The sequence below is a fragment of the Diospyros lotus genome, chromosome 10, assembly GCF_014633365.1.
Source record: "Diospyros lotus cultivar Yz01 chromosome 10, ASM1463336v1, whole genome shotgun sequence".
Taxonomy (NCBI): Eukaryota; Viridiplantae; Streptophyta; class Magnoliopsida; order Ericales; family Ebenaceae; genus Diospyros; species Diospyros lotus.
In genome coordinates this window covers 15,141,993-15,169,823 of record NC_068347.1, presented here as the reverse complement: position 1 = coordinate 15,169,823, position 27,831 = coordinate 15,141,993, and the positions used below count along the sequence as shown (strand labels likewise).

Here is a 27,831-nt window from a genome sequence, read left to right as displayed (position 1 = left end):
CGGTCGACCCACTGGGTCAGATTTGGATCAAAGTCAATCATGGGTTTGTTTTTCTAATGTGTCCATTATTGGACACAATAGCACACCACGTCAACGTCACGTATGGAGGGCCACACTCCTGTCTGCTTTAGGACAAAATTAAAACAAAAGTTGAAGTTCGATGATAAAATTGAAAAAAATGTGAACACTGGATAATAGTGAAAAATGATGCTAAGTTCAGTGTAAAATAGTCTATTTGGCCATATTCTTATGATGTTTTCGACTGCAGGAAGTCGTTGGATTGTTGTGTGGAGGTCTACATGCAGCTTCAACGTTGGCAGTTATCACTATATTGATCTTTTACCTTTTATCCCCTTGTATTCCTTTCCCTTTTTTTTTTTTTTTTTTTTTTTTTTTTTTTACGTATTGCTATTTCAATCATGATGCTTAAATAGTTATTCCATTTTAAACTAATTGGGTCGTGATAGCTATTTACATCAGTGGACATGTTCTTCGCACTGAATGCTTGGGAAATGAGATAACTCCTCAACTACACAGACATGTAACAGTTTGATCTTACATTCTCAGCGACTCAGGTATGGTATTTTTGCACAATATATTATGCATCGCCCTTCGTCTCTTACCCTTCTTAGAATAATATATTTTTATGAATTTTTTGATTACGGAAAGTAGTTGGATTGTTCTTTGGAGGTCTACATGCAGCTTCAACGCTTTTAGTTATCACTGTAGTGATCTTTTACCTTTTTTTTCCCTTGTATTCCTTTCTTTTTATTTTTTTTTATGTCTTGTTATTTCAATCATGATGTTAAAATTGTGATTCCATTTTAAACTAATTGGGTCGTGATGACTTTTTACATCAATGGGCAGGTTCTTAGGACTGAATGCTTGGGAAATGAGAGAGCTCCAATCCTACGCAGACAAGTAGCTCTTCGTTCTTACTTTCTTAGCCAACGAGGTATGGTATTTCTAGACAAAATGTTCTGCAACTATTTTACTTTTTGGCGTTATCCATGTAAAATATTTTCACTTCATTTTGGTGGATTGTACTTATTTGTCGAGGGTGGATCAAATGATTCTTTGATGGAAAAACCCTTTGGGTTTTCTTGGTGCTTAACGTCTGACTTTATGATTGGGCTCCTTTTAAGCAATTGCAATTCCCCTTTAATTTCAAGCCACTTACACTTGATTATGATCTTATCCCAAGAAATCGTGACCTGTTTTTTTTTTTTTTTTTGCAGCTCAGTTTCCCGAACACTCAAGACATTGATATTTTTTTCTACTAGGGAAAAGGTTGTGCTCAGTTGAGGAAGAACTTGTTTATTCACGCCATCCACCAGGTTAGATCAAGTCTTAGTTGCACGTTTAATAATCTATCCTCACACAGTTAGCTATCTGAAAATACACAGAATATGAAAAAGTGAATGCATAAGGGTTTTCAGGAAATATGATTACTGTAAACCAGTGATTGAACTCGGTTGTGCAAGTAGATGATGTTTAACTGCTAAGGTTTGACTAGTTGTAAAACCACTTCATTTTGTTAATCTTCTTTTAAGTATTTGAGCATTTCAATATTATTGAATTGTTGATCGAGTACTTATGTTTCATCATTACTTACCGTCCTTGATTTTTTTATCAAGTGCACAATTTTTATGTAGGGAATTTTTGGCGCTATACTGATTGTAAGATGTTTTGCTTAGGTAAAGTACGAGATTTCACGCTCTTATGAGTAAATTGCTGAGCGAATAAAGCTTATTCTTAAAGAGGTTGTGAGTTCCATTATGCATTACTCTTCCTCTCTTCCCCCTTCTTAGTGCAATATATTTTTAGGCCAAATAGACTATTTAATCCTAAGCTTAGGGTCATTTTTGAATTTTATCCAGTTCTGACATCTAGTTTAGTTTGGTTATCAAATTTAAACTTTAATTTCAATTTTATCCCCAAGCGGATAGGCGTGTGCCCCAACATACGTGGTGCTTAGGTGACGTGCTGATGTGTCCATTGGGAAATGAGAGAGCTTCTCTACTACACAAGCATTTAACAGTTTGATCTTACTTTCTCAGCGACCCAAGTATGGTATTTCTGCACAATATGTTATGGATCTCTGTCCCTCTCTTCCCCTTCTTAGATCAATATATTTTTATTAATTTTTCGACTATAGAAATTATTTGAAAATTTCTTTGGAGGTCTACATGTAGCTTCAAAGCTTTTTGTTATCACTATGGTGACCCACGTTGGCGAGCCATCGACCAAAAGGGGACACAGATCGTCAGCCATGGTAGTCACGATGAACCTCGATTTTGGAGAACATCATCCACGATGGCGGAACCAATGCATAAGCCAATCGATTGACGGCAACAAACCCATCGCCCTTGTCATCTTCTCAACATCGATCTCGCAATGATTGTTTTTTTCCCTTGACTTTCGGTCTTCTCCCCTCTCTTCTTTTTCCAATGGCCTGCCTATGTGTTCACCATTAATGGAAGCAAGCCACCGGCGATCTAAAGTGAGAAAGATGGAGGTGGCCAGCAGTAGGAAAAGGCAAAAACGGCAACTGAGGCGGCAGTGCTTGGTGGAAGGCAGAAACCCTGGGTCGTATTTGGATCAGAGTCAACCATGGGTTTGTTTTGCTGATGTGTCCATTATTGGACACATCAGCATGCCATCTCAGCGCTATGTATGTTGGGGCACACGCATGTCCGCTTTAAAATAGCATTGAAACCAAAGTTAAAGTTCGATGATCAAATTAAAGCAAATGTCAAAATTGGATAAAAGTGAAAAATGACCCTAAGTTCAGTATAAAATAATCTATTTGGCCATTGTTTTCGACGATAGGAAGTAGTTGGATTGTTCTTTGGATGTCTACATGCAGTTTCAAAGCTGGCAATTATCATTGTAGAGATCTTTTACCTTTTATTCCCTTGTATTCCTTTTCCTTTTTTTGTTTTTTTTTTAAGTCTTCCTATTTCAATCATGATGCTTAAATAGTTATTCCATTTTAAACTAATTGGGTCGTGATAGCTTTTTACATTAGTGGGTATGTTCTCCGGACTAAATGCCTGGGAAATGAGAGAGCTCCTTTACTTCACAGACAAGTAACACTTTGTTCTTACTTTCTCAGCGACCAAATTATGGTATTTCTGTGCAAAATCTTTTGCAACTATTTTACTTTTTGGCATTGTCCATGTAAAATATTTTAACTTCATTTTAGTGGATTATACTTATTTGTCGAGGGTGGTTCAAATGATTCTTAGATGGAAAAACCCTTGGAGATTTCTTGGTGCCTAACGTTTGTCTTTATGATTGGGTTCTTTTAAGCAATTGCAATTGCCCTTTAATTTCAAGCCACTTATATTTGATTATGATCTCATCCCGAGAAATTTTCTCCTGTTTTTTTTTTTTTCAACTCAATTTCCCTAGCACTTCAGGCATTGTTATTTTCTTCTACTAGGGAATGAGTTGTGCTCAATTAGGGAAAACTTTTTTAGTCACGCCATCCATCATGTTAGTTCAAGTCTTACTTGCATGTTTAATAATCTATCCTCATAGAGTGAATCCCATTTCGTTGCTGGAGAATCATATTTATTTTCACTTTCCCCATGCTTGGAAACTTAATAGCACTGGAACACTTTCTATGTGTACATTTTTTATGATGACTGTTGGTTGCACGAAATTGCATTTCTTGATGCCTTCCACACAGGGGGAACTGCTAAGTAAGTGTTAGGTTGTGTTTCCAAATAAAGACCAAGGCGATGACGATGTTTCGAGCGGGTATAGTCTTCATAGGCTTCTGCTCGTGATTGAAGTATAACCATATCACCACTTACTGGCAGTCCAATTAGAAGTTGGGCCATAAGTCCATTTACCAGCTCTTTGGGGGAGAAATGGGCCTAAGCCCATTTGCTCAAGAGATGGAGAAGCCCAGCCCATTTGTTATGATGGCTCATTTTCTTTGAGAAGCCCATTTGTTGGATGCCCTAACTGCCTCATATATATACCTTGTTTAGTTTTAGGAGACTCTCTCTTTCTCCCTCCCCCAAGTCGGTGGCCGAAATGCTCTCTCTCTCTCTCTCTCTCTCTCTCTCTCTCTCTCATATCAGCACATAATATCTCCCATTTACCGACTTTCCTTGTCGCTTTGTGCGACATCTCCTTTCTGATTTGTTTCCTTGCTGATGTGTGCGGTGATCCCCTTGCCATTTTTTGGACTGCGCCTCATCGATTTTCTTCTCTATATATTCGGTATGGCCCGAGTCTTGGGAGGTAAGCTTTTACGATCGATTCATTCTCGCTTCTCCCTTTATCTTCGTGGTTCTTGTTCCTTTGTGGACTCTACTTCGTGTAGAGCATTTTGTTGGCAATAAAGGTTGTTTTCGGCCTAAAGAGAGAGGGGCGATTGGGCAGTTCGGGGTTGGGTTTTGTTGGGTCTTGGTGGCCTTATTATGAGTTCTATTGTGCATCGCTCTTCCCCCTTCTTAGAGCAATATGTTTTTATGATGTTTTCGACTGCAGAAAGTAGTTGGATTGTTCTTTGGAGGTCTACATGCAGCTTCAACGCTATTAGTTATCACTTATCACTATAGTGATCTTTTACCGTTTTTCTCTTGTATTCCTTTCCTTTTTTTTTTTTTATGTCTTGTTATTTCAATCGTGATGCTGAAATAATCATTCCATTTTAAACTAATTGGGCCATGATAGATTTTTACCTTAGTGTGCAAGTTCTCAAGACTGAATGTTTGGGAAATGAGAGAGCTTCTCTCTTAGACATGCAAGTAACTCTTTGTTCTTACTTTCTCAGCGACCCAGTTATGGTATTTTGGAACAAAATCTTCTACAACTATTTTACTTTTTGGCGTTGTCCATGTAAAATATTTTAACTGCATTTTGGTGGATGATACTTATTTGTCGAGGGTGGATCAAATGATTCTTAGATGGAAAAACCCTTGGGGATTTCTTGGTTATTTTCTTTTTCTTGTGAAAGGGTTGTTATCTCAAGGACCAAGACTTTTAGTGGCCGACTTTCCTCTTGTTTTTCATCCAAGAAGAACTAATCATCCACGTTCTCTTCGAACTTCAAATTCTTGGACTCTTTTCTCTCTCTTTCTAAGGGCATAAAGGCTTGTAACTGTAAACTGGACTATTCTCTTTGCGACAGGCAAAAATAACAATGGGTAGGTTCTGAGGACTGAATGTTTGGGAAGTGAGCGAGCTCCTTTCTTGGATAGATGAGTAGGTCTTTGTTCTTGCTTTCTCGACGACCCATTTATGGTTTTTCTGGACAAAAAATTATAAGAAGTTGTCCACCTTTTTTTTTTGAATTTGCAGCTCAATTTCAATAGCACTTCGGTCATGGTTATTTTCTTATGCTAGTGAAAAATTTGTTGCTCGAAGACCAAGACTTTCAATGGTCGACTTCTCCCCCTGTTCTTCATTGAAGAAGAATTAGTCATCCACATTCTATTTAAACTTCAAATTCTTGGACTCTTGTCTCACTCTTTATAAGGACAGAAAGGCTTGTAATTGTAAACTAGATCATTCTCTCTGATACAGGCGGAAATCGAAATGGGCAGGTTCAGAGGACTGAATGCTTGGGAATTGAGAAAGCTTCTTTCCTGGACATATAAGTAACTCTTTGTTCTTACTTTCTGAGCTGCCTAGTTATGGTTTTTCTAGATAAAAAATTCTGCAACGATTTTATTTTATGGCATTGTCCATGTGAAATATTTTGAATGCATTTTGGTGTATTATAATTATTTGGTAAGGGTGAATCAGATGAAACTCAGATGGAAAAGCCCTTGGGGATTTTCTTGGTGGCTACCAACTCTGTCCTCATGTTTCAGAACATGTCTCGATAACTTTCTTGATTGGGTTCTTTTAAGCAATTGGCTTTTAATGTCAAGTCACATATATTTGATTTTTATCTCATCCCAAGAACTTGTCTTCCCTTTTTTTTTTTTTTTTGCTTGTAGCTCAGTTTCCATAGCACTTTAGGCAAGGTTATTTGCTTCTTCTAGTGAAAGGGTTGGTGCTCGAAGACCAAGACTTTCAGTAACCGGCTACTCCTCCTATTCTTCATCAAAGAAGAACTAATCAGCCATGTTCTCTTCAAACTTCAAATTCTTGGACTCTATTCTCAGATAGAAATGCTTGTAATTTTAAGTTGGACTGTTATCCTTGCAACAGGCGGAAACAACAATGTGCAAGTTTTGAGCACTGAATGGTTGGGAAGTCAGAGAGCGTCTCTGATGGACAGACAAGTAACTCTTTATTCTTTTTTTAGCGACCCAGTTATGGTTTTTCTGGAAAAAAATTCTGCAACGATTTTACTTTCTGGCGTTGTCCATGTGAAATATTTTAACTGTATTTTGGTGGATTATACTTACTTGTTGAGGGTGGATCAGATGACTCTCAAATGGAAAAGGCCTTGGGGATTTTCTTGGTGGTTGTTTGTCTCGGCCATTTCCATCACTGACCACAGTTTGGGCCGTTCTTCATGAAACCAAGTGAGCTATTGTACTATCTGGTATTGTTGAATATCTCATTAAAGTTATGTTAATAAGTCTGACATTTACCTGCCTCACAACCATATTATATATAACAATTAAACAACTTTATGGTAAATCTTGCAATTACAAGCATGATCCATAAAGGGTTTAGAGAGTACAATGTATTAGGTATATTATCTCTATGTTCTCTTGGAATATCTTGAAGGATGTGCACTGTGACGAAATCTACTAGGAATCTAGATTGAGCACAATCAAACATAGAAATCAAGAGAAATATAGGAACACAACAAATTTAACGTGGTTTAGAGATTGCCTGCTTCCATAATGTCACAATAATGCAATAATCCACTAAACATAGTTTTTGGAAGGAAAGCTACAAGAACCATAAAGTAGTTTATGGTTGGAGATAACTACGAACCTTACAATAACCCAGTTTTATGGCAAACCTAAAAAGCCCCCATAATTTTAACAAATCTAGGTAACTAATTGTGAAACACTTGGAACACAACGTCTTCATAACTAGTTTATTAAATTTCGAAGACACAAGTAATCTCGAGGCACGGTCCAATTAACAATTCAATCAGGGATATCTATTTACCTTCTTGGTGTTTGACTTAAGGTGTCCTCGTAGTGAAGCTTCGCAATTGATTTTAAGAATTAACCTCCCTTTAATTAGTATTTGAAATTCTATATGACATGCATTCCCTTGTTTTATATGCTTTTGATTGTTCCATATCTTTTTGAAAACGAGGGTCATCTTTTTGAATGAGATTTTGAATTTCTTCTTATTTGTTTGCTTCATTGACTCTATTTTGTGAACTCTCCAAAACTGTTAGCAAAGTTGTTGGGTTCAACATATTTGGTTTTTTTCATTAAGTTCGAGATTTAATCAGCCTTTAGTAAAAGATAGATTGTATAATTTAAAGAGAACTACTCATACCTCTACATTATCATTGATTAAATTGTCATCTAAATTTTTTTTTTTTTTTACCAATTTTTTCTTATATATTTGTGGATTCTTGAAAAAAAAAATTTGAACTTGAAATGAGTTATTTTTTTTAATAGAGATACTAAAATATTTCTAAAATAAATTTTAGTTTTGTATAGTAAAAGTAATAGGAATGGGTGTTGCTTACATTTGTACATTGCTAGAATTTGATGTGTTTTGGTAAAAAAATGCCAATAGTTGTCAATTTATCAATCCTAGAATAATTTTTTACATACTGAACTGATCCTTGTTTCAACTACGTAGAATCTAATCATCTACTATGTTCCCTAGCATCTCATAGGTATTTGCGAATCATAAATGCCTATATATCAGGGGGATGTGGAGCTAATTTGCTGCTAATTTGTAGGGAAGATTTTTATCCAAAAGTCGTCTTATGATTCCAACTCCCCTTCTTCTATGGTTGCTACATCTGAGAAAGTACTGGTTCCTGGTGGCATGAGCAATGGCTCTTCATCTACAACTGGTCAATTGGAAGTTGCTGAAACAGTTTTAGGAGATTCCCAGGTGTTTGAATATGCATATCAAACACTTATTCTAGTTCTCCCTTTTACACATGCCAAGACCTTAGTGTGGCCCTTTGTTGCATTTCTTTTGGTTTCATATATCATTGTTTGGTTATATTCATCTTTGTTAGAAAAGTATTGTACATTTAGCATAGCAATTGTTGACAAGCATTTTGCCAATGAAGTGTGCCCAATATAATTAACCATATGGACACTCAAATGATTATGATGTACTATCTTCCATACACATGAAAATTAACTGTCAAGTATTCACGCCATTATCTCTTGCTATGAGGTGCTTTGAATTTGGTAGCATTCTGAACTTTGAAATTGTACATGTGTGAAAGGTAATGACTTTAGAGTGTGGAAGATATCTAGGTATATGTTAGAAGAATAAGGTGTTCCATCTAGAACTGGAAATGAGGTGATTGATATAACTGACCCTGGGGAAAAGAAAAAGGGAAAAAGGAAAAAAATAAAAGAAAGAGAAAAGGAGGGGAAAAAAATTCCAATTGGGGGGGAATGTCAACTCCCTTATAAAGCAACTCCATATTAGGGCTTGTTTAGCTAAGATGAGGAAGTTCCAGCACATGCTATATTTCATTAAAAACTGCCCGCATAAATGATGTAATCTTTGTACAAAATATATTGTAGTTATTGTTGCATTTGTAAATTTTCTTTGTTTGGAACCTTGTGTGTTGGAATGAGGATAAGAAGCTATGGCCAAGATCAAGATAGAGATAAGTTTTTTTTATTCTTTTATCTTTTATATCTATTTTGTGTTTTATCTTCTTATTGTATATTTAAATTTATGTAATCTAGTCCTAAAATATAGGAATGTAATCTAGTCCTAAAATATAGGAGAATTCTTAGGAACCTTTTGTATAAATTCTATTATTGACATCAATAAAATCATCAAGGAATACCGCTTCCCTTTTCCACATGGTATCAGAGCTATAGGCCAAGTATGATACATCGTAAGCCTAGTGCCTTCGTTGCACAGCCTCTGATTTGATCCCTCCATTGGTCCTGCCTTCATTGCACTATTCTGGGCCACTCTTATTTACACCTAACGTGCCTTTATTGCACCCACAAGCCTGTTGTTTCAAGAATTTTTGGTAGCCGAAAGCAATTCTAGATTCCAGTCACTCTAATATTGCAATGGCGGAACTATTAGATGTCGCAAGTCCAAACCATGCAACTGGTGATACAAATCCAGCAGAAGGATACCAACCAAATCACTCTCTAGTGGCTGGTGGAGTCCCTCTGGCCTCAGAACTACCTATAGTCCATCCATCTTATAGGTTGGACGGGAAGAATTATCTCCAATGGGCCCAATTAGTGAAGACTCTACTGAAAGGCCGTGGGAAGGGTAACCATTTGACTGGAAACCCTCCCATGGAAACAGATTCAACGTACATAGCTTGGGACATAGATGATTCTCGCATTATGTCTTGGCTATGGGGAACTATGCAACCAGAGATTAGTAGGAACTTTATGTTCCTAAGTACAGCCAAAGCCGTATGGGAGATAGCGCAACAAACCTACTCCAAACTCCAGGATGCTTCCGTGATTTTTGAAGTCAAGATAAAGATCACAGCTACCAAACAAAGCCAACTCACAGTCATGGATTACTACAACTTGATGAGAGGATTGTGGCTGGAACTTGACCAATATCAACCCATCAAAATGGTATGCCGAGAGGATGCTGCAACACTCAATCGGATAATTAAACGAGATTGGATTGTTGAGTTCCTAGCTAGACTCAATCCTGACTTCGACCAAGTAAGGGTGAAAATTCTCGGTAAGGAGAAACTACCAAATCTTAATGAGGTTTTTGCAATTGTAAGGAGTGAGGAAAATCGAAGATATGCTATGCTAACTGAACATATCACCGAGGGATCTGCCCTTGTGATCAGCAAGCAAGAAGGTAGAGGAAATAAAGCTGGAAAATTAGGGTTCCAGAACCCCGGCAAACTAGGATCAAGTTTCCAGAATAATACCCCTAGTAATAATCGAGACTCACAATGGTGTAGCTTTTGCAAAAAGCCCCACCACACTAGGGACATGCTTTAAATTGCATGGGAAGGAGTTAGTCTTGAGCAAGATTGGAGGCTTCAAGAACATGAAATCCCCAAGTATTCATGTAAATAAGGAACAAGGAGAGGAAGCTGATAAAGGGGAAGCAGAAGCTGATTTTGCTCAACTGAATGCCGAGGAGCTAGGTAAGTTAAAAGCCTTTCTCCAGACGTTTCAAGATGGAGGAACCTGCTCCTTAGCCCATTAAGGTAATTCTCAAGTTAACTTCCCTTCCTATATAGTTTTTTCAGCCTCTAAAATTGATAAGAATAGCAGTTGGGTCCTTGATTCAGGGGCTACCAATCACATGACCCCTAATATTCATTGTTTTATGACTTATGACACCCTTAAGCCTACTAAACATATCCCGATTGCCAATGGAACCACTATTCCTATCCTAGGTAAAGGCAAAGTATCATTAAACTCTCAGCTTTCCCTTGAACAAGTTCTTTATGTTCCAGCCTTAACTACCATCTTGATCTCTATACAGAAACTAACCCAAAATCTTGACTGTTTGGTTGTTTTCTCTCCTTCAATGTGTAAGTTTAAGGACAAGAAAATGGGGCAGATGATTGGTGTGGCTAAAGTTTGAAATGGGCTCTATATCTTGGATGGGGAGAATGATTGTTCTACAAGGAGACAACAACAATGTGTGGCTTATTCTTCATCCTCCCAGTCAGCCTCTAAATTATCTTCTATTTGGTTACAACATTTTAGACTAGGTCATCCTCCATTTAGATTGTTAAAACAATTATTTTTAGATTTTTTTTAAGTCATTAGACCCTAGGAGTCTTAGGTGTGATGAATGCATTCTTGCTAAACATCATCGAGTCTTATTTCCAGTCAGTAACATTTTATCTTCAAAACCATTCTACTTGATCCATTCTGATGTTTGGGGGCCGTCTAGAATACCCAATTGTTCTGGGGCAAAGTGGTTTATTACATTTATTGACGATTGCACACAAATGAGTTGGGTATTTCTTTTAAAAGATAAGACTACTATTGGGTCCACATTGATCACATTCTGCAAAATGATTCAAACCCAATTTGGGACTACTATAAAAAGGCTTAGAACAAATAATGCAAAGGATTACTTTAACACTCACCTGCAAAATTATTTCCAACAAGCGGGAATCATACATGAGTCATCTTGCATTGATACACCCCAACAAAATGGGGTGGCAGAGAGAAAGATGCGTCATCTTCTCAATGACACACGAACCTTACTTCATCATCATTATGTGCCAAAATATTTTTGGGGGGAAGCTGTGTTAACTGCAACTTATGTCATTAATAGGGTACCATCTAGGGTTCTTAATGGTCAAAGTCCTTTTCAATCTTTAAATTCATTTTTTCCAGACTTTAATCTTCATACTCAGCTACCCTTAAGAGTGTTTGGATGTGTATGTTTTGTTCACATACTCAAAATCCATAGAGACAAGTTGGACCCTAGGGCCCTGAAGTGCATCTTCCTTGGATATTCTCTAACACAAAAAGGGTATAAGTGCTACCACCTAAACACCCGAAAGTTCTATGTTTCAAAAGATGTCACATTTAATGAATCTCAGCCGTATTTTGCTCCTATTCCAGCAAGGCCAGCAGATACAAATCCTGTAGATTTGGATTGGGAATTTTTAAATGCAAGTCTCGAGATAAGAGCAGTCGGTCAGGATCCTTCCCAAAATTCCAGCCCTATTTTGACACCTCAACCCTTACCAACTAATCATCCTCACTCGAGGCTCCGTTCTCCTATAAGGTACAAAGGTTCTCCCCATGTGTACAAGAGAAGGAAGCCCATTGAAGAACTGCAACCAGGCCCATCATCAGCTCCGAATACTAGCCTGGAAATTACACCAAGTAAAGATCCATCCACCAACCCCAGTACATCTCAACCCTAATCAGAACCCCTAGACTTGGACCTTCCTATTGCCATTTGAAAAGGTGTTAGAACTTGCACCAAACATCCATTAGCTTCTTATCTATCATACCACCATGTATCCGCTCAATATCAAAGCTTCCTAACATCATTGGATGCAATTGCTATTCCCAAATCAGTAGAAGAAGCTGTAAAAGACCATAATTGGAAGAAGGCTATGTTAGAAGAAATGGATGCCCTAAAGAAAAATGAAACCTGGGAATTAGTTCCTAGAACAAAGGAGACTAAACTAGTGGGTTGCAAGTGGATTTTTAATGTCAAATACAAAGCCAATGGAACTCTTGACAGGTATAAAGCCGCCTAGTGACCAAAGGTTATACTCAATCTTATGGTATTGATTATCTAGAAACCTTTGCACCTGTGGCAAGAATGACTACGGTAAGAATTTTAATAGCATTGGCAGCTAAATTTGGATGGAATTTGCAACAATTCGATGTCAAAAATGCCTTCTTACATGGAGATTTAGAGGAAGAAGTTTTTATGGAAATCCCTCCTAGCTTTACACATGAAGGAGATGGGAAGACTCAGGTTTGTAAACTCAAGAAAGCTTTATATGGACTCAAACGGTCCCCTCGTGCATGGTTTGGAAGATTTTCAAAGATTATGTTTTTTATAGGATACCACCAAAGCCGAGGAGACCACACATAAAATATAAACATACACAATTATTTCCCAGCTATATACAAAGCCCTCTACCGAGACTTAACAACTTAACTAATGAAAATCCTAACACTTCCACTTAGAAAATAAATAATTGTACACATAAATACAAAATTTTAATAATTTTCTACATCTTCAAACTCAAGCGGGGCTATAAATATTAGAAAAGCCCAGCTTGGATCTTCACATCTTCAAACTGGGTCTTCGGTAGATTCTTGTCCACGTTCAATTTTTCTTTATAAAGTACTTGTCCATTTAGGTCACTTTGAACATGTTGAGTTGCTACCAATATCTAGTTAGACAACTAAAATATTGGGTAATTGAGAGGTCTCTTTGACAATGCCTCTGCTATGTCCTCAATGTCAGAATACATCTCCTTTGAGACATCCTAGACTTCTTGTGCCGTCTCGTGGAGGATGAAATTTACTCCAACCTGATGTGCTTTTAGGGTTGGAATATTTCTCCTTTATGGCATTCTATTGTGCCATCTTGTGGAGGATGAAATTTCCTATCAAGTGCCTTTTATGAAAGACAAGCACTATCTTCTTTTACAATGGTAGCTTTTGATGGGTTAAGCTATAACCATATTATGCTTTTTCATGGGATCAAGCAATAACCCTTACAATGCTTTTTTACACTTAGGCTTAAGCAATAACCCTTACAATGCTTTTTATACTTGGATTGAAGCAATAACCCTTACAACTAAAATAAGATGAAGCCAGCATCAACCTCCAGAAAAATAAAGACAACTTGCCATGCTTGTTGTTTAACTCATCCGTGTCAAGTAGATTTTTTTATTTTTAAAAGACACTGAGGTTTTCTTAGCTGAGGCCATGCAAATCACCTTCTTAGGATATTTGGCAAGGCCGACAACGAGGTAGTGACCATAGGGGTGATTTCAAGTGCCGTCATCGAATGACCACATGATGACGACCTTTCTATTGGCTAATCGACCTTCTCTGGTGCAATTGTTTGTGTTCTTTGTGAGTCTGCCTGCGACCAACATCTACAATCTTTGATGCCAGAGTACAACTCTAGGTTGCGCCCTTTCATCTTCTCTGACGACTGCGACAGTTGTTTGGGTTTTGTGTTACAAACCCTTTTGTCTTCCCCATCGATCTCCATTTTGCAACCCTTCACTTTCTCCAACCCAATTTTGTGATTGTGGTCGGTTATCTCTTCAATGGCACTAGGGCTGCGGCTATGGCGGACAAAGTTAAAGGAGATAACCGAAGATGAAGGAGATGTGAAGTGGCTGATGATGGCAGAGATCTCTACCATCTTTGCCACTCTCTCTCTCTATCTCTCTCACTGCTCTAATACCATGTAGTTTTTGGACAGAAATAACTTCTTTCACTTTATTATTTAGATTGGACAAATTTATGCACTAAATAGTAATTGTTTATATGGTGGCAGTTACACAAAAAAAAAAAAAAAACTCACTTAGAAAATAAATAGTTGTATACCTAAATACAAAATTGTGATGATTTTCTACAATATATTATGGTGATATTATTTTTTTAATGGACTTTATTTGTGGATGAAATAGAGAGTAGGTGGAGTAATATATCCTGGTATTTGAGTTATTATTGATGGAACTTGATCAACCGATATGTGTTTTTTGTTGAGTTGGATAAATAATGCAATCTTGATATTTTTATAGTTTACCAGATCACCCACAAGTGTGTTGTCAGAATTCACACACAAGTTCTTGCAATTATCTCGTCTTTTTTTTTTTTTTTTTTAAAAAAAGCAACTATCTTTGTGAATTTGGATTTGTACTTCCAACTATTGGGTCATTAAAATCCTTGTCAAACAAACAGGATGATAAAATTTTAGATTGGGATTCTAAAATTTTCAAGAAAAAAGACAATAGTTGTTATGTGCTCACTGCTGGTGTTATCTGAGTTCTGATGGTTTCTTGATCCCATTCTAGGAATCACTTCAGAAAATTCTGAGCAGGGAAGTGAAGAAAGGTCAACCTGTTACTGATATTTTTGAGATTAATCGATTACGAAGACAATTACTCTTCCAGTCTTATATGTGGGACCACCGCCTGATCTATGCTGTCAGTTTAAATAGCAGGACCCTCCAGGATGAGATATGTAACTCCAATTCAGAGATTTTGGAGAAGCCACTTAATGATACTGAGCTGCTCGTAGATACAAATGTTCCTGTTAAGCCAGGAAATGAACCATGTTGTTCTGACTCTGTTCTTGCGGATATAAGGCTTAAGGCAGGTCATGATCATGGAGAAGTTGGTAGTCATCCTAAACAGGCAGATGTAATTCATCAAGGAAATGCTCTCAAAATGGATTCAAACCATGAAAAAGAAAATCCAAGTGATCTTTCTGTTTGTATGAACAGCTGTGTTGAATCTGAGCCTCCAGAATCCAAATTGGTTGTTCATAGGACTCTATCTGATGGGCAGTTCCCAATTGTGCCAAGTCTAACAGACACCCTTGATGTTGCATGGACTGGTGAAAATCATCCAGCAATTAGAATAACAAAGGCTTATAAGTCCACTTCCTGAATTAAATGGAGGTGACTCTTTAACTGTAGCATCAGTTGTTGAAAAGTTGGAGTTTGAAGACCATGGAGGTAACCAGAGTGGGCCCACAGTATCCAATTCACTCCTTGTATTGTCCATTAAAGGCTCTGATAATATGGAGGATTTTGTAAGCTGGCTAGGAATGCCCTTCATAAATTTCTATAAGTCTTTGAACAAGAACCTTTTAGGGACCAGTCAGAAGCTTGATATGCTTGGAGAGTATAATCCTGTTTATGTTTCATCATTTCGAGATTTTGAATTTCAATGCGGTGCTAGGTTGCTTTTGCCTGTGGGTGCTAATGACACTGTTGTTCCAGTGTATGATGATGAACCAACAAGCATTATATCTTATGCACTGGTATCACCAGATTATCTTGTTCAGTTGTCTGATGAATATGAAAGGCCAAAAGATAATGGGGAAACTACTGCTTCATTCCAGTCTCATGATTCGGGGAATATTCAATCACTTAATGCCTTTGATGAAATGGCCTTGGAATCTTATAGAAGTATTGGATCTACTGATGATAGCATCCTAACCATGTCTGGACATCGCAGCTCATTGTCTTTGGACCCACTCTCATGCACAAAGACTTTGCATGCAAGAATTTCTTTTATTGATGATGGTCCTTTAGGTAAGGTGAAATATAATGTGACTTGTTACTTTGCAAAGCGGTTTGAAGCCTTAAGGAGGATATGCTGCCCTTTTGAGATGGATTTCGTTAGGTCTCTCAGTCGTTGCAAGAAATGGGGTGCTCAGGGTGGCAAAAGCAATGTCTTTTTTTGCAAAAACCTTGGATGATCGCTTTATTATCAAACAGGTTACAAAGACAGAGCTGGAATCCTTCATAAAATTTGCTCCAGGATACTTCAAGTATCTATCTGAATCAATTGTCACAGGGAGCCCAACTTGCCTGGCAAAGATTCTTGGGATATATCAGGTAATTTCTGAGGTCTTGATATGCTTATTGCACCAAATTAACATAGTGAAAGATGTTACTGGATCCTGCTGAGTTGAATTGTCCACAGTTGGAAATATGATATACTTGACTGTGAGTACCTTTAAGTTGGTCAAGACTTTATCATGTGGAATAAACCAATATATTCAAGTTTATAGGGGCTAAATGCTGTATTATATAAACCTTGCAAATTGCAGAGTACTTATGTACGCGGGAGATTTGATAGGTCATGGGGTCAAGTTTCTAGTGTCTAAGATGTTAGTTTAATAGGGACTCGCTAAATATAGTAAGTTGAATAGTTTTAATATTATTATTGTAAAAATATGGATAAAACTCTCTTTTTATGCATTTAAACTCTATGCTATTACGTGAGCACTATTTTAGGTTGGATAAATAAAATATAAAAAATTTAGCCACATCCTCCTGCCATTGGACATGAAAATTAGATGACTCCTGTAAGGCATATACTTGCACCTGGCACCATGTTTAGTCTGTTGCACCATGCAACATAGGCTAAAAGAGAATATGGAGAAAGCTTATTTATATCCACCTAACATAGTAGATGGATGGCATGAGCATGATCCATGTAAGAGGAAATTCTTGAAGGAGTAAACATTACCAACAGAAAAAAAAAAAAAGAATCCTCTTACTTTGGCTGGATTATTTGTGAACACATTTCAACTGAAATTGTTCAGGCTGACATTAACACGTGGTGGTCAAAATTAGATATGAACTGAAAAATTTTCTAATGTTGGCACAATGTAATTTGAAGAAAGATAATGTCTACTCTCTGCTTCGTTGTCATATTTATGATGAGGAAATTGTTTGTTTGTTTCACTGTATTATGCATTATGGTTTTTATTGCAAGGAGATTAGAATGGTCAAAAACATGGGATTTGGGGCTTGGTGAGAAAGAGGAGCTCTGACTGGAAAAAACAATAGTAGCAGCATTTGTGTAGACATTATTGGCTACCATAAGTAGGAAATTTAGTTATGTTATGCATGGAATTGGTGTACCCAGGTCGTTTGGTTCTATTTGCATTGTCACATTTCATATTTTAGAAATAGTTCAGTTTTGTTATTTTGTTACACTTGCAACTAAATTCAGCATTACCCTATCTATTAAATAGTTGTGCTCTGCAAATATTAAATAACTGTGAGTCTTGAGAACTAAATGAGTGGAATTCATTAATATTTTACTAGAAAGGATAAGGACGTGTGACACAAATATGGTTGGCACTGTAATTTTCAACAAATTAGGACAGGAAATGTTGGGGAAGTGACCACAAATGGATGTCTTTTCATATTTACACATGAAACATGAACTATATCTTCATTTTTGCATTACTAATAAATTTTTATTATGTAAATTTTGAAGTCAATGCGATTTCCTTAAACTTTTCCATATGAGGATGTTGGAATTTTATCTCATCATTCCCTCGCTAGTTTCCTGAGGAAGGGCATCCTACTTAAAAATTTTCTACATTGTTCTTTTACATAGATTTGTATTATTAATGTGATTTTTAGAAGTCAATTGACCCTAATTTGGTTAGAGATAAGGTGCAATTGATGATAAAATTTTGAAGTCATTTTTTTTGCAGTCAACTCGAAAAAGAGCTTTGAAGAATCATTGCCCCCTTATTAGTGATTTCCATATGTGTACTTATTTATCAAAACATAAAGTGTAAAAGAAAAGAGTCTTGTTACTACTTCAGAGTTTTTTTTTTTTTGAAAATCTAAACTTTTGCTTTTAGAAGTCTCAAAATAAAAAAAAAAAAAACAGAAACCCTGAAAGAATTATACTTCTGACTCTTTGTGTCTGTTAATATTTGAGATGATATACTATTTTATCTTGTTGAAATCACAAACCATATACTTAGAGCTCTATACACACCACAAACTTGAGCAGCTTTTTTTTTTTTTTTATGCTTTAGAATTAGATAAGAATTTTGGTGGACATTTTGCTTTTTCTACTTTCCAAAGTGCATAGGTCTTTGTCTTAGCATAGGCTCTGAAACTTTGTTATTTTGTTGGCTTAAGGTTTCATCAAAGCATCTGAAAGGTGGAAAGGAAACAAAAATGGATGTTCTGGTAATGGAGAATCTTCTATTTCAAAGGAATCTAACACGGCTTTATGATCTCAATGGATCTTCCCGATCACGATATAATCCAGATTCCAGTGGAAGTAATAAGGTTCTGCTAGATCAGAATTTGATTGAAGCAATGCCAACTTCTCCAATATTTGTTGGAAACAAGGCAAAGCGGTTGTTGGAAAGAGCTGTTTGGAATGATACTTCTTTTCTTGCTGTAAGTTTTCATACTGATACTTTCATGAATCTAGTTATTTCACAGGATCTTATAATTGTTTATAGTGCTTGATCTGGAAGTAGTTTCTATGGGCACAGAATAAGCATTTTCTAAACTAATGCTCCTAGCAGAGACGCCTATATAAATCATCTTTCATTGGCTAATAACCTAGAACAGACATGTAGGCTATGTTTGGAATAAAGATTTTTAGACTGAAAGGAAAATAAATAGTGTTGTTAGTATTGTACGATATGCAATACGTATCGGTTCAATATTCAGTCCAACTGGTAGAAACAGAAGAGTGAACTGGATTTTGCTTTGAATGGCTACCTGAATTGCATGACATTCTAGGTGAATGGCATGTCCAAGCTATTCAAAATATTACTGGAGCAGTGGAATTCTACAATCAGGTTGCAACAGGCCTAGTTGGAACTGCGCAACCCGAATGTGAAACAGCTTAGTTTTCTTCTTCTTCTTCTTCTTTTTCCTTAACCTGATGCAAAGAGTCCTATTGGGATCTTAGGGTTAAAAAACTCAGGTCAAACAGGGCCCTTTTGGTCAAAAACTAAAAAAATATGCAGCATACCAACAGTCTTTCCCTCTTTGAAATCCTTGGTAGCCTGTTTTAGTGCCATACATGGTATCAGTATCGTTAAACTTGGGTTAGAATTACTATTTTGAGTATTTTCTTCATGTTATAGGTATGAACATTTTGTAGATTATAATCTTAAGTTATTTAGCAAATTGTTATTGTATCTTACAATACAATTCACGGTTCAGAAATTAGACCTTCCAATTCACTATTCTAATATCGATTTGACAACTATGAATAAAATAACTTTTAGTGTTAAGACTTCTCCACTATCTTCATTGAAATCAACTATTAATGGAATTAAAATTAAAAACAAAAAAACAGGAAAAAGGAAAATAAAAACTTTAAACTTGATAAGATCTATTCTTGCAAGTGCTTTCCACTATGTGAAATCTTTCAGTGTCTGTCACTTTCCTTTGGGCCTCACCACGGAATGAATATCAGGTTTCCAGCATTCCATTGTTGATCCTTTAGGCTCTTCCATGATCTAGAAGTTTACTTGCTTTCCATTTATCTTAATTCCTTAAATTTCATGCTGATGCAGTCAGTTGACGTCATGGATTATTCCTTGCTGGTTGGGGTGGATGAAGAGAAACATGAGTTGGTTATATTGGGATCATTGATTTTATGAGACAGTACACTTGGGACAAGCACCTTGAGAGTTGGATGAAGGCTTCTGGCTTCCTTGGTGGGCCGAGGAATTCGTCTCCTACAATCATTTCCCCTAAGCAGTACAAGAAAAGGTTCAAGAAGGCCATGACAACATATTTTCTGATGGTCCCGGATCAGTGGCCTCCTGCTACCATCATACCGAGCAAGTCCCAGACTGACCTTTGTGACGAGTACTCCCAAGGTGGCGGGACACAAGTCGAGTAAATCCATAAATTAGTGATCATCAGTGGTCTCCCGAGGAACTCTCACTCCAAGCAAGTCCCAGTACTAATCTTTGTGAAAAGAAGTCTCTCTCAAGATGGTTATGGGACACAATACAAGTCGAGTAAAGCTGTAAATCAGTGTGCCTTTGTACATTTGCAAGTGTAAGTTTTGGAAATCATTCCTCGCATAATCCACGTTAGTTTTGCTTCATTAGTCATTATATTTAATGATTCGTTTTTTTTTTTTTTTTCTTTTGCCTTCTTCTGGCCGTCTTCTGGTAACTCTTTCAGATTGTAGTTCCCTCTTGTCGTCGTCTTGTTAAAATGAGAAGTGCAGGACAAAGGTTATGGCAGCCATTAAACCTTCTCTGGGGGGACTAATATTGGATGGCCTCCCAGTGAAACTTTTGTACATCATCACCCTTGTATTTACCATTCAATATGTATATGAATATCAATGTTATTGATTCCGCTGTTGCGAAAGGTGATCAGGGGTTGCATTGTTAGTGGTTCTGGAGGAAAGGATTGGATAATGAAAGGTTTAGCCAGTCATAAGAGGCAGTAGCTCAACTATCTTCAACAATTCAAACCAAACTCCTCCCTCTTTTCTGGTGGGAAATTTGCAAAAATATTACTGCCCGTAAAGAACTTTGCAAAAATAGGACTCTTAATTTTTTTTTGCAAAATTAGGACTTTTGAGAGTTGAATGGACTAAAATGCCCCCGATTTAAATCAGCCTACGATCCCCTTCGTCTTCTTCCTCTTGCACGCACATCCCCAATCGCCCGCCGACCAGAACATCTCTCTCGCTCATCCTCTGTTCTAAGCATCTAGGGTTGCTGCTTCTTCATCGGTCTTCGCCTTCAAAGCCATTGCAAGTAATTTCAGAGTGTTTTACCATCTTCGATGCATTTTTTGTAATGACTACGTAATGGGTATGCAAATGAACCTCGCTCTGGTTCTGCATTCTAAAGCTCGACTGAGCGAAGGTTCAAACCAGAAACACCCCTAAAAATGTTTTATATCCGGTCGGTTTATATATCGGTACCCAAAAATGTTATGTACCGGCATCATGTATCGGTATAATTGTATCGGTTTTAATTTAATTTAAACCGATACATAGTAACCGATATACTTCTTATTTCAACTACTATATTGGTATAACTGTATCAGATGTAATTTTACATCTATCGATATATAATGTATACCGATATATAATATATACGAATGATATGTCGGTATATCCAATTCAAATTTAATGTATACCGATACATATTAACCGATTTACAACCAATAACAAATAATATATCGATATCAGTTAACTATATCGGTTTAATTTTACGTAAACCGATATATAATAACTGACATATCCTTGCGCGATCGATATTGTGAAACCTATATAACCGATGATAACTAACTTTTTCTACTTACATCCAACCGATGTTATTTTTTTTTTTCTAATTTACAGGAATAGCGGCTCATAGACCAATATTTGTACCTGTGATGTATGGACGTCGGTGGGATGTTGATAGAGGGGAATACAAGTACGTGACCGATAAATGTTGTTGTGTAATACGTGTGCATCTAGGCTTCACATTCGACCAATTGGTAAGTTCCGTATATAGAAGGTTCAATTTTAGTCTTGTTGAGAAGTCGATTGTGATGAAGTACAAGTTTAGGACTCTAGATATATCAGCACCACCAATGCAGATTCAAAGTGATATGGATGTTGAGTGCTTTATAGTTGAATGCTCTCGGATAGAATCGAGAAGCTCATTGTGTGTTGATTTTGTGGACAAATTAAAACCGAGTACACAGCCGAATGAAGAGGTTGCAGAGAATCAAGGATGCAGTAATTTGCCAGTGATACGGCTAGGCAACGATAGTCCAATATGGTCGAACAACGAGGCCACAAGGAACATGAATATGGATGGTTTTCACTACGATGTTAATTGTGATGATTCTGTGGATGGGAATGGGCTTGAAGAAGTCAATTGTTATGATGGTGGATATGGTGCTGAAGATGTTTTTAATTGTGATGATGCAAGAGCAGGTTCTGGAGAAGTAGAAGTTTTCAATGGGATTGATGTTGAAAAATTGGTCCATATCGATGTACAAGTTGGTGATGGCGCTGAGCAGCCTACTTTTCTCCCATCTTTGAGATTATCAAGGGTTAGTTCGGGAACATCGTCCCAGGTGTCAGAAGTTAAGTTAAACCAAATTTTTGCTTCAAAATTTGAATTGCATCAAAGGATGAGTTTGTTGGCATAGAGAAATAATTATGAATACAATGTGGTAAAGTCAACTATGAAGGTATTGTACATGAAGTGTAAGCACGATCAGTGTCAATGGCGGTTGAGGGCAACAACGCTTGGTACTTCTTTTGGTTGGGTAGTCAGGAAATATGTAAATACTCATTCATGTTCATCTTCAATAATGCGGCGTGGTCATTGCTAAGCGAAGAGCAGAGTAATTGGTTCTCATGTAAAACCCTATTACATGGATGTGAAGCGTATTCATAAGCTTAAGAACATTATCAACGATGTTCGCAAGGAATTTGGGGTGAACATAAGTTATTTAAAGGCATGACGATTGCGGGAAAAGGCTTTGGACATGATCCGGGGGGGGGGGGGGGGGCGGAGGAATCATTCCAGTTGCTGCCATCTTATCTGTACATGTTGAAGTTGAAAAACCCTGGGACGATTGCTGAAATCGAGAGTGACAGTAAGAGCATATTCAAGTACCTATTTATGGCAATTGGTGCATGTCTTACTGGATTTCGTAGCCAAATGCGGCCCGTAATTGCAGTTGATGCTTGCTTTCTGAAGGGTAAATATCTTGGTAGTTTGTTTGTTGCCACATGCAAAGACGGTAACAACAATGTATATCCTATAGCATGGGGAGTAGGAGATTTCGAGAATGATGCCTCATGGGAATGGTTCTTCACTAAATTGCGATCAGCAATTGACCATGAGATACTTGAATTGGTATTTGTGTCTAACAGGCATAAAAGCATCAGTAAGGTGGTACTGACGGTTTTCCCTAATGCACTACACGTACATTGTATATATCACATTGGCCAGAACGTTAAAGCTAAATTCAAGCATGAAAATGTGCATGCTTTGTTCTACAAGGCAGCGAAGGCTTATCGAGAATCAGAATTCCATGAATTGTTTAACGAGCTCGAGCGATATGATCCAGCCGTCGGCACCTATCTAAGAGAGGCCGGCTTCAGTCGTTGGGCACGTGCCTATTCGGATGGGAAGCGGTTTGATATAATGACGACAAACATTACAGAATGCCTCATTGCAGCTTTGGTGGATGCACGTAAATTGCCCATTCAATGTTTGATGGAGTATATTAGGAATATGCTGCAACAATGGTTTTATGAGAGACGGGGTCATGCTAGTAAGATGGGTGGACATCTCACCTCTTGGGCTGAAGGACAAATAGCCAAAAGATTTGGATTATCCCAATATTGGCTGTCAGAACCGATTGATATGTATAGATTCAATGTCAAAGATGGTAACTCTGGTGGCATAGTAGACTTGAAGGCGAAAACTTGCACATGTCGGGTGTTTGATTTCGACAAATTGCCATGCGAACATGCCCTAGCTGCTGCACGTTCACGTAATATTGACCCATACACTTTGTCGTCCGCATACTACCAAACAGAGGCTCTGTTGTGTGCCTATGTCGATCCGATTATGCCGGTGGGCAGTCAGGCCGATTGGATCGTATCGGACGAAAGTGCATCTATTAATTTACTAACTCCGGCAACTAGACACCCATGTGGAAGACGCAAGACATGCCGAATTCCTTCATCCGACGAAGAGAAGAGAAGGGTAAAATGTGGTCGTTGTGGTCAAATTGGCCACAATCGCCAAACTTGCTCAAATCCAATAAGTCTGGATGAAAAGAAGGAAGGCAGCAGTAAAGGTGCAAGAGTGGATCACGTTTGACTCGTCTGACATATATGCTTGTATTGAACCCATATATTTGCTTCTTTCACCAATGTTGTAATAAATATTTAAATATACATTCAAATATTTAACAACCATGGAGCAGGTATCATTGCAGTATTTAAAAAGGAATTCTATGGTGATCGATATCGGTTCTGACATATCGATTATCATCACCATTTATGTAAACCGATGAAACAAAATTCTGTATGGAATCTGACCATCGGTAACCGACACAATATATATGGAAACCGATATATTAGCATTAATATCCAATCTATATTAACCGACACATCCATGTCCTAACACTATCGATTTTAAGAGACCGATCTAACAAGGAACACGTGTTTAATTTATAATTAAAAACTGATATCGGTTATATACCGACATGCAAAATTATGTAATAGGGTATCGGTTCTTATGTATCGGTCACGTTACCGACGTACGATAACCGATTATGATGAATGAGGATGATATCGGTTTGTTTGAATCGATCATCGACTGATATTTTGCAAACGAATAACCTTTGTATTAGGATATCGGTTCATATAACCGACGTATGTAAACTGATGAAATAGAATAAAAAAGATATCGGTAATTTACATTAGTATTTGGTCGATATGTTGAACCGATATCGGTATAGATGTTTATTACCTACTTTGGTTTCATAACCGATATCAATGCATGTATATTTAAATTCTCCAATCATATTACAATAATCTAGATGCATTTATAATTTATATTAAATTTAAATTTTTATTACAATAAGGTAAATTTACAATTATAATACAACTATGTTTAACGAATGACAACAATCATTGCAAGTCCAATAACTTGTACACAATATGTACTATGCAAAGAATGTAAATTTACAAGTAAGTACAAATATAATTGTTCAGTTTTTATTTCTCTTTTTGTCTGTTTTATCTACAATCTTGGCTGCAAAATCCCTTGCATCCAATATTGCAAACGTATAAAGCTCCCAAGCCATTCGAGTTCTGAATTTTGAAGCTTTTGACTAGGTCATTTCTACAATTGGTTTGTTGTGGGCCATTAATTCCATCCACTTCAGAACAAAAATCCCACAATCACCACCCCTGCCAATTGTAATCAAGTTGCAAAAATCAATACGCATCACAATCAAAACAATTTTAAATAATAAAATTAAATTAATGTTGCTTACCCAGTTTGCTGCGGAGCATCCTCAATCTTTAATTCCCATTTATCCTTCAGAATAAATCTAGGTTTCAAATCTCCGTATCCACATTTTGTTATAAGTTTTGGTATCATCTCTACCATATATTGAAACTTATTTTCATAACCAATGGGTTTGGTAGAGGAGTAAACATGAACACGTTAAGCGCCCAAATCAACCCTAACTAGAACTCAGTGATTATTATCGATGTTTGCAGGGCAGAGCACGTTATCAGCGTTCAAAAAAGGGTTGGAGTAACCTGTCTCAGCCTAAAGAAATACAACAGGGATGTCGTGATCATCCCATATCTTCCATTTGTCAGCCTTATAAAGATCCCAATCACTTTTCAAGACTTGCTGTGAGAGGTCAAAACGATAAATGGTTAGTTTCCAAAATAAACAGTTAATTCCATATAAATATTGGGATATATATTGATTTTTTTATAACTTACGGCAAATGTTGTATCAACCAATGTTAACTCTTTATTGTAAGTATGCGATTCCTTCATTCTCTTGTTCAGCATGTACACGTAGGCGTCTATGTGCTACAAGGATTTAAACATAATATCATAAACACATATCGGTTATAAATAAATGATCGTAACAGATATCGAATACCGATATATAAGTACAATACACTATCGGTAACATAAATCGGTCATTGGTAACATATATCGATCATTAACCGATGTATGAATACCGATATATGAATGTCGATAAAGGTGTCATAACCGATATATACATAGCAATACATCCGTCGGTAACATATATCGATCATTAACCGATGTATGAATACCGATATATGAATGTCGATAAAGGTGTCATAATTGATATATACATAGCAATACAATCGTCGGTAACATATATCGGTCATTAACCGATGTATGAATACTGATATATGAATGTCAATAAAGGTATCATAACCGATATATACATAGAAATACAACCATCAGTAACATATATCAGTCACACACCGATATATGAATACCAATAGCAGAATTACTATACAATTAGAGAATTACTTACCTCAGATTGGAGCCACTTGTCCGGTGTGGTGAATGTCTCAAAAAAATCCTTATTCATTGAACAGCAGGTTGCGATTATAGTTGATGTTTGACTATTTGGCTTTTTCATATATTTTTCAAAGGACTCCCAAATAATACCAGTTGGAGCACTTATGTTTAGGGGGCTTAGCTTGTCAAGCTTGGAGGTGTATGTGGGTGGTTCTTTGTCCTCCGTTTCAACATCGGGCTTCAATATTGATTCAATTAGCCTTTTTCTTTTCTGCCCCTTCTACGTACGTCTCTTTTTATACGTCGCCTTAATAGGACTTGTTGGACTGACTACTTCTAAGGACACATCCGTCATACCCTCATTTTTCTCCTCTATATTCTCCGTCCCCTTCTCCGTCTCCACATCCTTCCCCATCTCCACATTATCCCCCTCCTCCACCTTCTCCAACTCCTCCACCTTCTCCACGTTCGGCCCCTCCATTTCCAGCCCCGCCTCCACATCCTTCCCCACCTCCACCTCTTCCACCTTCAGCCCCTCCATTTCCAGCCCCGCCTCCACATCCTTCCCCATCTCCACCTCCTCCACCTTCTCCAACTCCTCCACCTTCTCCACCTCCTCCACCTTCGGCCCCTCTATTTCCAACCCCGCCTCCACATCCTTCCCCTCCTCCCATCCTCCACCTTCTCCACCTCCATTTCATTCCCCTCCCCATCCCCATTATTCCTCTCCCCCATAATCTCCACCTTCCCCCAGAATATTTTTAACAAATCCATAATGTCACCTATATCCCTCTTCACCTCCATCTTCATCATTCCGATCTCTCTATTCACCTCCATTTTCATCATTCTGATCTCCATTTTCAGATCATGAACTTCCCTACTAACTTCACCAACTTCATTCTTTAAACATTGTAAATAGTTCTTTAAAGTTTTTATTTTCTTCGGCTCCACATGCATTTTCTTTTATTCACTTTGTTCTTTTTTTTCTTCTACTTCAACCACATTTTCACCCCTTCCTTCTCCTTCAACGATATTTTCTCCTTCATCTTCTTCTTCTTCTTCTTCTTCTTCTTCTTCTTCAGCTTCATCTTCTTCTTCTTCTTCAACCTCCACATCATGTGCGTTGTAAAAATAATCTGCACGCATCTCCTCTTCTGTTGGCACCATATGGATAACATTTTTTTAAAAAATTCCAAGCTCCGTAATTTCTTCTTGGGAGATCTTCGAAGAATAAAGTTTCCATTTCTTTATTCTTGGAGCTTGAGGGCCTTCTCTTATTCTTTTCACAATTTTCAGGTCAACCAAATGTGGCATGACCTCAAACAAAAATATCTGCAATTGAAAAAAAAGAACGATTTAAATTAGACATATCAGTTATAAATATCAATTAATAACATACATATCGGTTAAATAAATCGGCCAATTACCGATATTGCATAACCGATATCCACATTTGTATCGGTTAGTCCACATCGGTTCTCGACAGTATATACATATATATTATAAATATCGGTTAACCAAGGACATATCGGTTAAAAGAATCGGACAATTACAGATATAGTATAACCGGTATCTACCTTTGTATCGGTTAGCACACATCGATGTTCCACCGATATATCGGTTAGTTCACATCGGTTAATAACAGACATATCGGTTCACATAATCGGAACAACGACACTAAATCTCTATAT

The 27,831-nt window shown here is 37.2% G+C and overlaps 2 protein-coding genes across 2 annotated transcripts; both read left to right on the top strand.

Moving 5' to 3' along the window:
- Nucleotides 1–2,476: 2,476 nt before the first annotated feature.
- Nucleotides 2,477–20,441, top strand: LOC127811132 (1-phosphatidylinositol-3-phosphate 5-kinase FAB1B-like). Its single transcript, XM_052350843.1, is given in 13 exon segments — nucleotides 2,477–2,674; nucleotides 6,135–6,254; nucleotides 7,879–8,016; nucleotides 9,138–9,945; nucleotides 10,052–10,240; nucleotides 12,377–12,558; nucleotides 14,627–15,208; nucleotides 15,210–16,016; nucleotides 16,018–16,179; nucleotides 18,238–18,504; nucleotides 19,641–19,703; nucleotides 19,706–20,133; nucleotides 20,263–20,441. Coding segments are annotated over 12 exon segments (3,783 nt in total). The 3' UTR covers nucleotides 19,973–20,133; nucleotides 20,263–20,441.
- A 2,205-nt stretch (nucleotides 20,442–22,646) lies between these two features.
- On the top strand, nucleotides 22,647–23,933 carry LOC127811131 (uncharacterized). Its single transcript, XM_052350842.1, has one exon. It carries the CDS (start codon nucleotides 22,647–22,649, stop codon nucleotides 23,931–23,933), a length of 1,287 nt encoding a protein of 428 aa, XP_052206802.1.
- Nucleotides 23,934–27,831: the final 3,898 nt, after the last annotated feature.

Coding starts and splice junctions, on each gene's coding strand:
- LOC127811131 (XM_052350842.1), top strand. CDS start 22,647: ATGTTGAAGTTGAAAAACCCTGGGACGATTGCTGAAATCGAGAGTGAC.